Source organism: Chamaea fasciata, unplaced genomic scaffold (assembly GCF_029207755.1).
Source record: "Chamaea fasciata isolate MVZ Bird 193981 ecotype frontalis unplaced genomic scaffold, bChaFas1.0.hap1 SCAF_2, whole genome shotgun sequence".
NCBI classification, from domain to species: domain Eukaryota; kingdom Metazoa; phylum Chordata; class Aves; order Passeriformes; family Sylviidae; genus Chamaea; species Chamaea fasciata.
This window is the reverse complement of record NW_027094087.1, coordinates 105,798,371-105,815,059: the sequence shown is the minus strand read 5'-3', so window position 1 is coordinate 105,815,059 and position 16,689 is coordinate 105,798,371. Positions and strand designations below refer to the sequence as shown.

General features: G+C 38.8%; 1 protein-coding gene across 17 annotated transcripts in view; it reads left to right on the top strand.

Annotated features, from left to right (window-relative positions):
- The window catches only part of DMD (dystrophin), a 990,047-nt gene that overhangs the window by 950,248 nt on the left and 23,110 nt on the right, over positions 1-16,689 (top strand). For 11 of the 17 annotated variants that reach the window (XM_066176982.1, XM_066176984.1, XM_066176989.1 and 8 more), the window contains 5 exons: positions 1,282-1,418; positions 2,176-2,214; positions 6,718-6,783; positions 8,067-8,132; positions 11,202-11,360. In XM_066176982.1, the coding sequence (XP_066033079.1) occupies positions 1,282-1,418; positions 2,176-2,214; positions 6,718-6,783; positions 8,067-8,132; positions 11,202-11,360 (467 nt within the window). The remainder of the gene's footprint in view (positions 1-1,281; positions 1,419-2,175; positions 2,215-6,717; positions 6,784-8,066; positions 8,133-11,201; positions 11,361-16,689) is intronic. The other 6 variants (XM_066176979.1, XM_066176995.1, XM_066176997.1 and 3 more) reach the window with 3 other exon arrangements.

Below are 16,689 nucleotides of genomic sequence, written 5' to 3'. Positions count from 1 at the left end.
GAGCCAAATCCTTTCCAGCTTTACATGAAGCTCATAGGTGTCATAAGTACAGGGATAATATTTGCCTTTTCTGTTTAGTCTTTTCAGTCTTTCCGCAGATATTTTTTCAGGGCATCCTTAATTTTTCTACCTTCTAAAAATCTCTGTATCTGTGTTTGAGCAGCTCTGTGAAGGTTGGTTTAACTGATGGGTTCCAGTATGTCCTTCCCCTCTATGCAGAAGGCATAAAACTCAGTAAAGATGTCAGAAAGATTAACTTTTCCCTAATTTCTTTCCTTTAAATTAGATAGATTGGAGAAGCAATATTGTTATATGGGTCAGGAGGAGCTTAATTTACTGTAAAAGATCAGTACTTCAGGGTCTAGTGTTTCTGCGAGGTTCAGAGAAGGGAGTGCAGCCTGACTGAAGTAATTGAAGTGTTACATTAAAATTCATGAGAAAATTGCCTGATTCTTCATCAGGCTCTCAATAAGACTTGCATCTTCACCACAGACATCCTTGAAACTCTTCCTGACTCCTTCTGGTCTTTTTAAATCTACGTTGTACTCTTCTTCTGGTCTCTACAGCAGCACGGGAAGCCTGCTGCAGGCAAGGGAGTAGCAAGGAAGTAGAAAACTTCATGCAAATTGTTCTCTCCTCAGAGTATTGATCTTAAATGACTGCTAGCTTCACACTGAACAGGTGCAGAAAGAAATAACTGATCTGAGAGCTTTCAGCAGCTCTCACCTGCTTTTTGTTTCCCTTTGATCAAAATATTAATGGCACAGAAGGCTGAGGAGGGAAATTGGAAAGAAAAGGTACCTAGAAACTTCTAAAGATTGACAAGTCCGTGAGATGGAGATGCCAAACGGATATGGTAAGAGTTGGGATCCAGACAATGAATGACCCAGCTGGACACACGGACTGTGTCCTCCACTACAGCCATTTTAGTGCTGAACGCAGAGTAGGCAGAGAGTCCCCCCACAGCCAGGTGAGGAAATGACAAATTATTGTCTAATTATTGCTTTTCTTCTTGAGATCACCTGAGGTGAGGCATGAGCCTGTCAGGGAGTTTTGAAACTTCGTTTCTTTCCCTCCCTCCTCCCTACTAGCAGTGTCTGTGTAGTGCATTGTAAGGTGACAGTGATGGACAAATAAAATTGGTGGCTTGGGGCTCAAGCCATTGGCAGCTCGGCTTGGTGTGATCACAGCTCTTCCAAGTGACCCAGCAAAGGAAGAGGCAACTGAAAAATCAGTGACAACCTCATGAGAGATGATTTCATTGTGATTTGTGGCTTTCAGACAACTTCAGGAGAAGACGTCCGTGACTTTGCCAAGGTACTAAAAAACAAATTTCGAACAAAAAGATACTTTGCAAAGCACCCACGAATGGGCTACCTGCCTGTGCAGACTGTCTTGGAGGGAGACAACATGGAAACGTGAGTAGCTCTGAAGTATCTAAGTGGCAATTCATTTGGTACACTATTTGAGCTCCCCAGCTGGTGCCAACTCCTTTCACTTCCTAAATGCATAAAGCCTCTTTATGTCTTTCATTTCTGTCTCCCTCACCTGGCAGGAAAACACAAGCTGGACTTCCAGTTGCCATTGCCTTTATCTGCTTTCACCCATCCTTATACAGGAACTTCAGCTTCAGTTAGAAAAAAAAAATACTCACAGTCTTACTGGCAGTCTTACAAACTTCTAAGTTTGATGCACGATTTGGAGGCTAATGATACATTAATTAAATTTTTACTTTCTTCCAAACGGGTATCTTTCCTTGGTTTTATTTTTTTTAATTAGGCTACGGTGTTTGTGACCTTCCTAAATGACTTTTTTCTCAGCCTATAAATTTAATCTTACTAAATGACTTTGATGTCTTCATGGAAAAAAAAAAGCAGTAATGATGCACATGGAGAAATCAATGACTTAATCCAGTTCCCTTTGGTTTTTTACACGTTTAATCAGTTTTTTAATGGCAATTGCATGCAGCTTGTTCTCGCTTTTTCTCTTTTTAAATTTTAGATTTCAAGGTTTTTTTCTCACTTTTTGGTTGGTTGCTCTTCACAGCCATTCATGTTGGTCTGTTGGATTTCTGCTTTTTCGTTATTGTGACTTTTTTTTTTAAACTTTCTGTAATTATTTTGCTGCTGAGTTTCTTCTGCCTTTCTCTTCACCTCCTCATTTTTTGTCTTGCAGTCCTGTTACTCTGATCAACTTCTGGCCAGTAGATTCTGCGTGAGTACTTTTGCTGAAGTGTGCTGCTGCTGCTACTGCTGCTGCGCTCCCTCACTTTTTCTTTTTGTTTACTTCTTTGTTTAGTTTTACATGAGATCATTTCCTCCTTTCTTTATTTCCTTTGATGCACTCTCTGAAGGAATGTTTTGATCCCAAATGAGTAGAATGAGATAAATCCTGGAATTTCCAGCAGTCATGAATTTTGTACTGTGTACTCTTTTTGGAGTATGTATCTTTCATTGATTTAACAGGGGTTTCGTGCAGACCTACTAACACTTATCAAAGTTTGTCATTTAAAAGCCTGTGTTTCTGAATTAAGTGTCGATCCCTCTGAGTGTATACTAAATGCTTTTTGAAAGACAGAGATTGAACTTGGTATGGATTTAATTCAGTTTCAGGAATGACAGTTTTGCAGATAAAGCTGTGATTTGGTTTTATGTGCAACTTTGCACACTCCAGTGCCCCAGTTAATCCAGAGCTCACTGGGTATTTTATTACAGTCTTTTAGATACATTCAGATTTGTGAAGGCAGGTTGAAATGGGGAAATGTTTACTGTATTTTTTCAGAGGTTAAAAAAGCAGGGGTTTTCAGCTGTGGAATAGATTTTCATTCTTGCACCACTCCAGCACATGCATTGTCTTACTGTTGTAGTAATAGCCTCAGCATAAACTAAAGATAGATATATATTTACCATTGTGGCGTTTGCTACTTCTAGTGTTACACAGATGCTTCTAGAATAATGTTAAATAAGGATTAATTTTAATTCACATATGGATAACTAATGAGAAACTGATAAATAGATTTTTTTTTATATTTCTATATGGCGAAATGTATATGGCTTGCACCTCCGTTGAACTTTTTGTAGAATAAACAAGAGTGAAATGTATACATTGGAATATTGATTTATAATTTTCACTGGCAGCACAAACCCTTGGGAAGCTAAGGGAAGTGCTCTACCTCTAGGAAGTTTGAGCAACCAAGAAGCACCTCTAATACTGCAAACCTCATATGGCTGAGAATTCACCCACAGAGAATGCCAAAAGTCTGGAGCCAGACTGAAATAGTGGGGCTTTGAGCTTGAGGATGCACTTTAATAGATGCCACTATGGATCTAGATTCCTTATATTTCAGAACCATTGCAAAGTTGAAAGTAACATTCGAAGAAAGCTTGGATCATGTGGGATTCCATCGCTGTGTCTGACATAATATGAAATTAAGCTGTCATAACGTGGTTATTTCTAGTTACTTATAGTAATAACATTGTGGTGTGCCTGCACTGATAGCTTCACACCAAAGGTTTGCTGTTATATACTACAGGGAGTTTAACTCACATATAATACTTGAGAAAACTGGAGAAATACTGAGGAGCAGGATTTGTGCAGAGAGGTTGCACATTTTTACCCAATTAACTCAGGTGTCTTCCAGAGCATAATCCTTCCATCTGGTCTGACAAGGAAGCAGAAAAATAAGAAATTAATAATGGCTGGAAAGAATTCCAATTAATTCTGTTCTGCTAACTTTATTTCTTTCCTTCATGCTATAGCACTTGACCTGCAATTCAAGTTGCTGAGCTACCCAGGTTTAAAGCGGTTTCTCGGTTACAGGGTGATTCCAGCTTCAGCAGACAAACCAGTTGTCATAAAATGTTCCCATGTTTTCTACACTCCTGCCTTTTTCTGGTGCTCTCATGCCAGTTTTCTGGTTATGCTTGAAGTGCCTCAGAAAAGCATCACCTGGCAGCACTCAGCAATGCTAGTGCTGTTCCGACACCAACATGTGGTATACATGGAACTGTTTATAAATAGATAATGGGTTTTTTTGGTTGGAAGTTAATGGTTCTTACTGCTTGTTATCCAGTATTTTGCCCAGATACGCTGCTTGCCCGGCATTAAAGGGACAGTTCACAAGTTGTGAGAATTTGTATCTTTTTACTTGAGCTGTAATGATACAATGATACAAATACAATTTACTTGTTTCGACACGTTCAGGAAGCATCAACTGAAATGCTGAACAAAGTACCCTCACCTTGCTAACCAGGTCTCCGGGGTTGCGGGGAATTGCAGGAAGGTGGTGTTTGCCACTTGACTTGACTAGAATTCCCAGGCTGCTCCTGCCGACCCCAGCATGAACAAGGCAGCTGTGGAGCCCTTGTAAAAGGGATGGTTATCTTGGCTAAATATTGACTGTGTCACTCAGCCTTCCTGCTAAGTGTTTGAGCTGAGTAGGTGTGCTGACTATGTGGGCTCAGAGAGGAAGGACTGTGAGCTCTAGCACAGGTGGTCACTAAGAGTATGTAAAATACAGCACAGTCGTTCTCAAGTTTGCTCAGAGACTGGCAAAAGTACCTCTGAGCAGCTGAATTCAACACAAAGCAATGCTTACCAAGCCGCTTTGCTTAAGAAAGCAAACCTCTAAAACACTGTTTGAGGTGTATCTCCATTGCAGTATGTTCTGAAGGAGAGACAAACCTGGAATTTTAGCCTCACTCCCTGCTTGCAGCCAGCAGAATCAGCTCCAACAAGTAACACAACATTGTGTTGTCTTTTAAAAATATATATTTATATATATATTACGTAACTTGGTCACTTCTGAAGTTGCAGCATAATTTCAAGGCAGCAAGGATATATTCGTGCAGTCAGGCCTGACTTTTTGCCACGCAGTACTGCAAAAAAAGACGTCTCATTGCACAGTAGGTCCCAACCAAGTGCTGTCCCTTCTTTCATACTGGTACAAATATATGTGCAATGCCAGGGTGAGAGGCACTAAGAGAATGATCCAACTCAAAATTGAAACAACTTTTAACACATATTTCCTAGTCTATGCATATTATTAGCATCAACGTTTGTGTGTGTGTTGAAAACAAGACCTCTTCTTGCATTGATGGTACCAGTTAAGACCAGCTTAACATCTGCTGTATGAAAAAAAAAAAAAATAGAAAAAATGAGGATAATTCAATTTATCAGAAAACCATAGTTATCTTGCTCTATGATCCACTGCTCTAACGAAATTGTCCTTTCCCCCTCCTGTCCTGCACCTTTTTATACAGAATGGGATATTGAGTCAGAGAAGCAATTGCTCATCCACTGAATCTCTGCTGCACTGAGGAGCTCTGTGAACTGAGTGTTTGTCCTCTGGTGTGCTGTAGTAATGCTTGAATATGTGATGAGTGAAAATAGAGGCCAAAGCTCATTTCAAAGACGAAATGAGATTTGTTATACTTGGCCTATAATGTCTTCAAGAGGAAAAACTTTGCTGTTCTGTGAGAAGAGAAATTAATGATGATGAATTTTGTTTATCCAGCATACAGCTCTATGAATTCAGAAGGATCCTAATCTAGAGCCCTTTGGAGGCTGATTAGAAACCTGGAAGCTGAGAAGTCCAGTAGATTTACAGCAGGATTGTCAAACTCCTAACATGAGAACAATTAAAAACCAGAAGATTATTACAGTTTTGGTTTATAACAAGGAAATACAAAACCTGCCAGCCCCTGCAATGCAATACAATCACTTTTGGGCAGAGCCAGCCTGAACCACAGTATCCAACAATTCAAAATGGGGAGAAACTCCTTCCTCTGTCAGGAGTTCCAGAAGGAGAGTTGGCAGAGATGGAATAAAGGGCAGTTGGAATTTAGCAAGTGTATAAAATTGCCACACAGTTTGGGAAGCTGCATCACTTTTTTTTAGTCTGGCACCTCTCAATACACATAGATTGGCTAAATCCCATGTGGCAGCAAAGGGTGCTGTCTGAACTGCATAGGCGACACAGTTTAATGTTGATGTTTTCCAGAGCTGAGGCTCTAAGAAACAACACTCTAATTGATGAGAAAAGTCCTATGAATTGTTTTCATCAACAGAAAACTGAAGAGGACCTCATGCCATCTGTCAGGCAGGAAACCCAACATAATTTAGTGTCCCCCTGTATAACACACTGAGCTACCATTGAGATTGCAACTGTTGAAAGATGTTAGGCAAAATCATCAGTGTCTGCAGTGTGTTATTAAAGGCTCATTTCAGACATTTTATGCTTCTGTATTTATTTCTAGCTGCTCGTGGAATAATTCTTAAAGGCTATTTTAAGTGGGAAGTGCTGGAAGCAGGCACTGGAGCTGGGTGGGAGGCAGAGGAGAGGTTCCCAGCAGGACTTTGGCAGCCTTTGCAGGGCTGCATGTCAAACAGAAATGCCAATGAAGGAGGCAGGTGTGAAGAGAAAAACCAGGGTGAAAGCTCTGGTTGAATAAATCCTTTGGAAAAGGCTTCTTTAGGAGTTGGTGTGAAGAACAGTCGTGGCAACAGATGGATTGCAAATGGTCAAAATCCCCAGTGTGGCACCACAAAACATCGCACCGATGGCTTGAGGAGGCACACACAGCACCTGGAGTTCTAACTTGCTTTTTATCAAACATGGCATAAGGCTTAGAGATGTGAGGGTATAGGCATAGCTAAGTGTCTTTTTACTTTTAAAGGGGTATTGTTTGTGATTAATCAGTGTTTTCTGCCTTATAGGCCTGCCTCGTCCCCTCAGCTCTCACACGATGATACTCATTCACGCATTGAACATTATGCTAGCAGGTATGAGACCAGCTGGACGTTAGGCAGATCTTTCTCTAAAATTACTTTAAAAAAGAAAAAAAGAAGAGCTAGAGGCTACCTGAGCAGTTCTTAAAGAAACATAAAATTTGGGGTTTTGCTTTCCAGGCTCTGGATGCAAGAGCATCATCTGTGGTTGCTGTTAACCAGCCCGTCCTAACTTGCATGCCAGAGCACTTGTGTGGTCAGAATTGGTCTTTAGGTCCCTTGGGGTCCTCATTTTAATAGCACCTGTGGTGATAGGACAAGAGGTAGTGTTTTAAACTAAACGAGGACAGATTCACACTAGATGTAAGGAAGGAATTTCTGCAATGAGGATGATGAAGCAGTGGGAGCAGGTTTCCCAGAGGGGTGGTAGATGCCCCATCCCTGAAAACGTTTGAGGTCAGACTGGACAGGGCTCTGAGCCTCCTGTTCGAGTTGAAGATGCCCCTGCTCAGTGCAGGGGGGTTGGACTGGAGGCCTTTAAAAGCCCCTTCCAACCCCAACCCTTCTATGATTCCGCATAGGGTTTAGTTTTTAATATGGACCCTGATACAATAGTAAAAATGAGAAGAGCAGAAACCTCCAAACTTTCATATGAATCTCAGGTGTCATTATGATGTTAATTCACCTCATGAAATACCACAAACAGGATTTTTTTCTTGATTTGGAGGATGAAAACAGTGATATATCACTGCTTTAGTTCAATTCTCTGCTTTCATGCTGCTCCTAAGAATCAACAAGTGGATTAATTGTGCAAATATGAAAATGTTTTTCCATCAAGCAAGTAAATTTCCAAGGGTTGAGGTGATGCAAGATAGTTATTCTGGCCTCTTTCTCTTCTCCAGTATCACTTGATCAGAAGAGGTGTTTCTGAATTATGCTGAATGTTTTAGGAGGGGCTGAGTGTGAAAACTAATGAGAAAAGACAGATTGTTACAGTTTTGACAATGACCTTGCCAGGTACAAAGCAATTTGTGTAATCTCCTGGCATCTTAAGGCTTTTCTTTGATTTTGGAATTAATTAATCAAGAGAAGTTGGAATATAACCTCAGAGAAAGGGCTGAAAACTTAGAAGAGAGTTTAGCCAGGCCATGGTAACAAACAATCTTTTGTGATAGCTTATTGCAAAACCTTTTGGTAATCAACAGCGAGTGTAAATTAATTTGAGTTTCAAATTCATCAAAAACATCATGCTCTTTAATTCTTTCCAGAATGTTAGAACAAACAAAGTTTTTGAAAAAAATAATTGGTTTTAATGAGTCTTCTTTATTTTTCCACAGGCTAGCAGAAATGGAGAACACCAATGGTTCTTACCTAAATGACAGTATTTCACCTAATGAGAGCATGTAAGTAGGCTGTTTTCGTGGTTTTGACATGTATTTTCTTGGGAAGGTTAATAACTTGTAATGAAATTTTGTAGTGCTGAATTTGCACGGCCATGTATTACATCTGGTTCAATTTAATGATGTGCTCAGATCCTTTCAATTTGTATCATAGTGTCTGGATTAATGGCTTGTAGCTTAATACCAAATCATACAACACATGATTGATACCTTCAAAATTAAAACTGCTAATTTCTTTACTGATTTATTCAGCCAGTAATTTCCACATTCAAAATCTGGTCATCATCTGATGAGTTCTAAGGACAAAGATAGAAAAATCCCCTTCCTATCTTAGTTCAGGCTTAATTATGGTTAAATTGCTGTAAGCTAGAAAATATTGGTGTGGGAAAAGTGTCATACAAAACATAAGTGAGGCTAAACAGAAAACTTTGGTCTACAAATACCTAAAATACATTGTAAGTGTAAGCCAGGAGGGACTGATCATCACCATAAAATACAAGCAGTAGTAAACTGTAAGTTGGACAGATCACTGACAAGCGTTCATTGTATTACTTTAAATGTAGAGTTAAAAAATAAAAGTTCTGATTTTTAAGAATTAGTTAAATCAGATATCTCACTGAAACCCTTTGGGGTTCTCCTCTGATAATATTCTTGCTGTTGTTTACTCTCTGAATAAAATGACATAGAACTCACTGTGAGTCATGTTTCTGAAGACAGCACAGAAGCAGCCACGTCATGGGTGTGTTTGAAAATTTGGTCTTGGTTCATTAACTGTGTAGGAGAAACCATAGCATGGATTCTGAATCAATCAGAAATAAAACCCCCAACTTCTCAAAAAATGTTTTTATCTATTCCACATGATCTCATCCTTATCACAGTTTAAGGGATGGATTTTTTTGAAAATTTAGACAATTAAATTTGTAGCAGTCCTTTACAACACAGAATTCTGGCCAATTTCATTCTCTTAAATTGAGATTCCAAATGAATAGCATTTTATGAAGTTGATTCTGAGCCTGTGAGCTCATAATGTTCTTGGATAGCAATAAAGCTGTTCCTTTGTTGTCAAAATAGTTTCTCTTTTGACTTGGTAGGATTGTTGCCTACCAGTTTTGAAAGAAAATATCCTGTAGAGCCAAGTTCATTGTTTTAATACATTGGTAAAAGGAGAAAGTTAAAATGATGCCTCAAAACTAATATATATGCAATGTCAGTATAGTTCTGTGCAGTTAATGAAAACTTTGTTTCCAAGTTGTAGTTAATTTTGTATTACTATGGACAGTAGTAATGCTCTAACAGATGGAATTTTGTGTTGTCCCACTGAACTATTTCAATGTCCTTGTCACCAGAATCATGCGTACACTGTATCTCTTGTATTACACTTAGGTCTTACTGTTCAGTTCATTTTTTTGACCAACTGGAAGTTGTACTGGCATGATTCAATTAATAAGTTGACTCTCCAGTTTATTTCTCGGTTTGTACTATTAAAATGACAATAGTGCATTTTGAATTTTGGAAGAAATGTTACCCAGATAGATACAAATTGCAGCAAAATCAAAGCTTAACATGAATTCACAACTGTAATTACTTTGATTTTGCTTGTCAGATTATGCTTAAGTATTATTTGTTATTCTTGCAGGGTTTGGATTATTTGGCTAATCAGTACAGGTAGAGTGATAGATGGAAACAAGAAAGGCAGGAAATAAAATCACAACATATACATTTATATATCACAAAATATTTCATTATGTAGTGTCACTGCAATGATGTATAAAATATCTGTGCAGGCTGAAAATCACACAAAAAGAGTATGCTTGTAAAGTGACATTTTACTGCAGTCGTTATGTCACTTGTTCACTCTTAATTCACTTAAGATCCATAAGAATATTTATAAATGCAAAGCAGAGGTTTAAAGGAAATCACAGTTGAAATGCTTCACGGAAAGTATAAATTTAGGAACTGGCAAGTCTCTCATTTTGTAAAAAATTAATACTTTTCTTTTATGAACTAATGTTAATGTGCTCTACATTGCCTTGGCACTCCTGCAGTCATAAAATTGCATCATTAACATTTTCAGAACAAAATGAAAACTAGGAAAATTATAGTTTTTGAACAATAGCAGCTGTTCAAAATGCCTGTTAAATTCTGGTTTAGAAACATAACAGGAAAAACCCCTAGACGGACTAGACTGAAATATTTTGTTCTATGAGATCTCCAGCAGCAGTGTCATTTTTATTGACCCTGTCTTATGGTGTCAAGAGAAACCTTTCATGGTTTCTCAGTGACTGCTGGTGTAAGTTGCATTGCTTAAGGCTTGGATGCATCTCCTTAGCACCTAAACCACACCTAAAATAATCCATGTATTCTGGGAAGTGATTGAAGTCTTCAGTATTGGATTTCCTTTTCTTTTCTAGAGGTATTTCTGTTTCAGATGTCAAAACAGCTTCAGGGGCAATAGAAACAGAGAAAGAGATCATATGTATTAAACAGAACATATTTGTATTCTGACAGTGTACATCACTTTTAAATTTAAAAAAAGCCAAACATCTGAGTGGAAAATAACGTACTTTCATTATATTAGTTCAGGGGTTTTTCTTTGTTTACTTAGTTTTGAATGTTACAGAGAAAAAAAAAAAAAGATAAATAAAGCACACGCTTATTACATAAGGAGAGTTTGTAGGTACAAAAATAAATGCGTCACCCTTGCTTGAATGACCCTTCCACAATGCAGGTCAGGCAGTAGAAGATTACTTCTTTTTTTGCAAGCAAATTCCTAATTGAAGTTTGTCAAAAGAGGAGAGCTGAGGTTGTCAGCTGTTGCAAAACTTGGCTTTAAGTATCTTAGAAACTGAGATGGAGGGAGGTGGTCTCTGTAGAGAAGGAAAATTACCAGAGACTCAGTGAAACAGGTCAGCAGATTTGCTTTAAGGTGCATTGCTCTGCTGTTGGTTGCAAAGACTTCAGCAAATCTCTTTGTAAGAAATGAGAGACTGGGAGTGAATCATCTCCTCGTATTCACTGTGAAGTTGAAAAGAAGGAAGGGAACAGCCTGTTTCATCCTCCTCTGTTTTCCAGCGATGATGAACACTTGTTAATCCAGCACTACTGCCAAAGTCTGAACCAGGAATCCCCCCTGAGCCAGCCCCGAAGCCCTGCCCAGATCCTGATTTCTCTGGAGAGTGAGGAAAGAGGAGAACTGGAGAGAATTCTCGCAGACCTGGAGGAGGAAAACAGGTGGGTTATACCACCAGCTGCTGGACTTGAAGTAAAAAGTCTGAAAAATAATTACACTCTACAGTTAGCTTGAATTCAGTTTGGTAAAATTTTTAGGGATAAAATGAGTTATAAAACTGCATTTCCTTCTGACAAATAAGATAAATATCACTAATTTCATAGTGGGTAAAAGTTGGGTCCTCTCTCTGTTCTCTTTGTTTGGTGTTGCTTGTTGCCGTTTCTTTAGTCTTTCAGTACAAAGTGTCATTTACCACTTCTAACCTCAAATTTAATTGAAGTTATCTTCATTAATCACTGTAAAAAAAAACCCAACTGCATACTTGAAGCATCTGCAGTGCTCTTTGTACAGTACTCTAAAATCTTGTGCCATCAGCACAAAAATCAGGAGATTTTGACCCTGAAGATTGTTAATTACAACTGTGGATTACCAAAGCCAGATTGTCAGATATAAATCATTTAGTTCTACCAGAAAAACATGGGTTTGTTTTCTACGATTCAGCTTTTATAGTACAGTCTACTGGCATTTTCATACTCTTTCTTGATTCTGTAAGAGTTAGGTACTTCTGCTTACATTGAGGGTTTAATGCACTAATCATTTACCTTAGGCTTGTCAAGGAAATAATGCAAGAGTTGGCAGTGTCATAGATCTTCTCCCCCTGTATATCTTCTTTGGATGGTGCTAATCAATTACAGCAGCTCCATCAGAGACTTTTTTATCAGGAGGGTTTAAGAGAATGGAGAAGATTGTAGGCATCAAGAATGAGGAAGATATTTCACACAGAAAGCTGTAGTAAACAAAGCTCTTGCTCACTGAACAGCAGGGAGATTTTGTTTGAAACAAACCACAAACTTCCTACTTCATAGCACATAAAGCCCAAGTGCTTTCTATAGTGGAGAAAAATCAGTATTTTGAAATAAGACATCACACTTTGCATGCTCAGTACCGTAGCTAAGAAATATCTAGTAGCTAGTACAATACTGGTGATAAGATAGCATCATTTTCAGGAGACGAGTGTTATTTTTTAAACAGCATTATGTAGTGAGTCGTGGAAGAAGGAAAAAATGGTAATGCTTTTCTCTCTGTAGACAAAATAAGCTGCCTAGCAAAAAGGAGGGTGACTTTTAAAGCAGACTACTTTTAGATTAGAAAGGTAGTATATGAAAACTAGTATAACATGGAGCTAGATAGCTAAATGAGCTAAAAAGCCCTTTGATAGTTCATGCCTTAAATTTCAGCATGGGCTTTATTTAATTTAGCAATTACTGGTGAGGGATGGCAAAAGATCTCTGGCAGGAATTACACCTTAAAAAATACCTCGTTTGAAGTTTACCAGTGCTGGATTAAACTAGAGCTGTAGTCTGTAAGGTTGTTTTTCTCATCTACTACTGGAGGTACAGTTGTGGATGATGGGATTCCACCACAGGCAGCCTTGCCTTTTGTGGGTGCTCAACACAGCAGGCCCAGAGCGCTCTGTCTCGCAACGTGGAGGTCACACTGCTCTGATTTTCACTGATTATGACAAAATCATGACTTTTATCTTGGCAAACTGCTATAAATAACTTGTATGTAAAATGTAAGGTAGCTGCTGAAAAGTTATTGTTGTCCTGGTTGCTTGTCACAGCCAGATAACCATGATTGTATGGATGAAACACTGTTTCCTGTTCAGAAAAATAAGCTCTTCAGACAGGATCAGTCAGGAGACATTCATATAACTTACCTACTTTTAAAAACAGTCCTGTCCCTTTAGATTTCTATTTCCTAGTCGTTCCCCTCCGTCAAGTTTGCACAAACCTTTCTTCGCTGTTGCCAAAGGTAATCAGCAGCCTGACACCTAATTCCTTGTGTGAACCTGGTTCCAGTAGGTGAACACATCTTCCTTGCCATGCATATCCTAAAACACCTTCCATTTAGTTACTGCCTCAGGATGAAGGCATTCCTTTGTTCCCGGGGTGCACCTCCTTGCTGCTGCTGAGCTGGATGTGGTGCACGAGTTGCCCTTTCCTGCCTGTGTTGACATGACTCCTGTTGCACACACTTGCGATAACTTCTGACAACTCAGGTTTAGCTCTCTCCGCTGTGTCTTGTACACAAGAATTCTTACAGTAAGAATCAGGGCATGCAGTCACTTCTCAGCAGCTCCCAGAAAGCAGCCACAAGCAGCCACAAGTGATGCCTCAATATCAAGTTCCAAGAAGAAGCAGTGCTGTGATGCTGGGAACACCTCATTGTCATTTCTCTTTTTCTTCTGCTCTCCGCAGTTTCCTGCTTTTCAAAAAAGCCCTTTTCTCTTTTCCTTTGTCTCTTTTGAGCTGTTGATTGAATTCTGACCTTCTTTTGGGTTTCAGCTGCAGTTCTGGCCTCCCAAATATTTCCATCTTGACTGGTTACTTAAATTAAAAGGACTCTTTGAAATTGTAATTCTGAGATTTTGCTTTTGGACAGTTAAAAGCTCTATTGCCTATTTTGAATTCTTCTGAAATGCATTCTCTAACTTTCAAACTAACCTAGCTGTGACGTGGTTCTGACTGGGGTTTTGTCAGTTCTAAGGACCTCTTGTTATATATTCATTATTTATCTGCTAGCATTTTAAGACCTTGGTGCTTCTGTAGCTTGTAAGTATGACTTCCTTAAATAATGTATGGCTAAGATTCGGCTGCTAAATAATTTATATTTGTTAAAATGTGAACATTTTAGTGAATATTTTCAATGGCTGAAAATGTTTTATTTGAGTTTTACGTCTTCAGGCTTATGCTGAGTTTCGCATCACATGGAATATTGTGATAAGACCATTTCTGTATTCAACAGACAAAAAGCAATCTTGCTATTGAAGGCATTATTACTGTATCGCAATATAAAAGAAAAATCCAATTATAAAACCCCCTCAAAGACTATTTCCTCAAGATTGAATGTATTTCAGAGAGAGAAGACAAGTTTTTGTTGTCCATCTGAAGCAAGGCATTACATAGGTTATACAGTAGGATAGGTAATACTGACTAGGATGTACTGTAGTGGCATTAAATAGAAAGCATGTGGTTCTGCAGTGACAGAGTCAAAACTTTTTGCAAAGAATTAAAATACCTTCCTGATATTTTAACGAGTCATGAAAGTGGATGTTTCCTAATATTTTAGTTGAACTGAGTCTTGAATGTAAGAGGGAGACTTCTGTCATGTTCTTTCCTCTTTCTCCCAGCTCTGAGCTGTCCTGTAACAAGAACTAAGTGAATGAGATCTCCAGCCAGAGCTATTTGCCATTCCTGTGCTTTTCCTGACTTGCAGTGGGAGTGCAGTGGGCTGTGTGCCACCAGAGAAAGCACTGACACCCTGAATCTCAAAGCTGCCCTGTTTTGGTGTTCCTTCAAATCTGAAGAATGATGAATGGCCTCCTCACATAAGTTCCTTCTGTATAGTTGCCAACAGCAAGAAAGTGATGCATTTCTAAACATGCTGTGGCTCCTTTTGGTATTTGTTTTGGCATTGAAGAAGGGAAACTAGATCTTTGGAGTGTCAAGCATCCTGAGTAAACACTGTCACTCTAGTGAGGGACAGGGGGTAGGTGGCTCAGTTACCATCTTTGTCTGTTTCTTCAGACCACTGATTTTCTGTAGGCAGATGAGAAATAACATGTATTCACGAATTCTCAATTGCCTTTGAGAGGACTACTCAGCAAACAGAGTCCACTAGGATTTCTGTCACCAGGCAATTAATGCTGCCAGTGATGGATGTGATTAATAATTCATGCACTCTTTACTGCTCAGCTCTGTACAGTTGCATAAATCAAGGTTACACTGCGTGCTTCCTGTGTTACCTTTCTTCACAAATGCCTCAAAGAGTTGCTAGCATTGTAAATGGAATCTATGGGGTCTTTTGAATATTCTCTTACTAAAGAAGGTTTCATTTTCCCAGTGATGAGTACATGCAGCAGCATTGTTTGTTGGTTTGTGGCAGCCAGATGTCAAAGTCACCCAGCCTGAGCTGTGGTGGAGGCAGATGAGGTTTCATGTACTGCCCATGCTTGCTCAGATGCATTCATTTAGAGAGGAGTATGTTTGTATCTCCCCTTTCTCTTATGTCCCATTTTATGGTGAAAGTGTCAGAGAGTGCCTCTCCTCCGAACCCTGAGGGCTGTGGGCAGTGTCTTGGGTGCTTGGCCCACAGCAGCAGTCCTTTTCACCACACAGCTTAAAACTGTTCCAGAGGGAGAAGTAGGAGCCATTTGTTCCCTCTTTGGATATTTTTACAGAAGTTTTCAAATTCTTTCCTTTTTTAATTTTCAGCCTTTTTTTTCCATTATGTTAATACACCTCTTCATTGCTGTATGTTTAGATGTCAGTTATGATATTATTGATTGTGTGCACTGCACATCACTCTTGTGCCTCTGAAGTCACAGGGAATCTCAGTTCTCTGGATGGAGGACTGTGTAGCTGGACTGAAAAGGTACAGCTGGAAAACTCAGTAATACAGGTGCACTGGGAAAACCCACATGCATCCTTCAAAATTACATTCCTTTGTTCCAAAAGTATTATAGTGTTTAACTACAGAACTCCCAAATCCAGACATACCTTTGGTTGGAAAATATGCAATATCTTTTACATGTTTTTTTTTCTGTAGGCTTTCAGGAAGATTTTTTAATTATTTTTTATCAGACATGAAAGGATTTTTATCTGAATTACTCCCTGGTCCTTACTTGTATTTCAATACCACCCTTACTGGAAGGACTCCTGTATTGTTAGAGGTGATAATTGCAGATTTCTGTGTAGCAAGGTGTCTGATTATGTTGTAAGTATGACCAAGTGCATTTATTTAGTTTCCCTTAGGGTGATGTTTTATCTTTTGCTTTACAGCTCTTCAGACTTTAGTCTGGTGGTAGAGTATGGCCTGTATTGTGCATCTGGGAAATCCCTCATGGGGTAGTGGTAGCCACTATCTACGGAGTTTGTGAAAAGCAGGCTTAATGATCATTCCTGCATAAACTCCAGTCAGCAATAACACCATGTGTAATGAACACATTGTCATGTCCATTCCTATTCCCTTTTGTATTTTTATTAATTATTCACCAGTTTGTTCAGCTAGAAGTATCAGAAGACCTTAAGTCAGGTGGAAGGCATAACTTACATGACAATACTTATTCCCAGTACAGAAAGCCCTTTTTTTCTAGATAATTTTCATGAACTGGAAATTCTGCATTTTACTAAAACAAAAAAACTTCATTGGAAAAAAAAAAAACAACCTCTCTATTGTTGTTCCTCTTTGTGTGGGTTTTAAGGGAAGAAATCTTGAATTCTGAAACAGCCTGAAGTTAAAAATTATTAGCCCTTATTTTTTTCAATA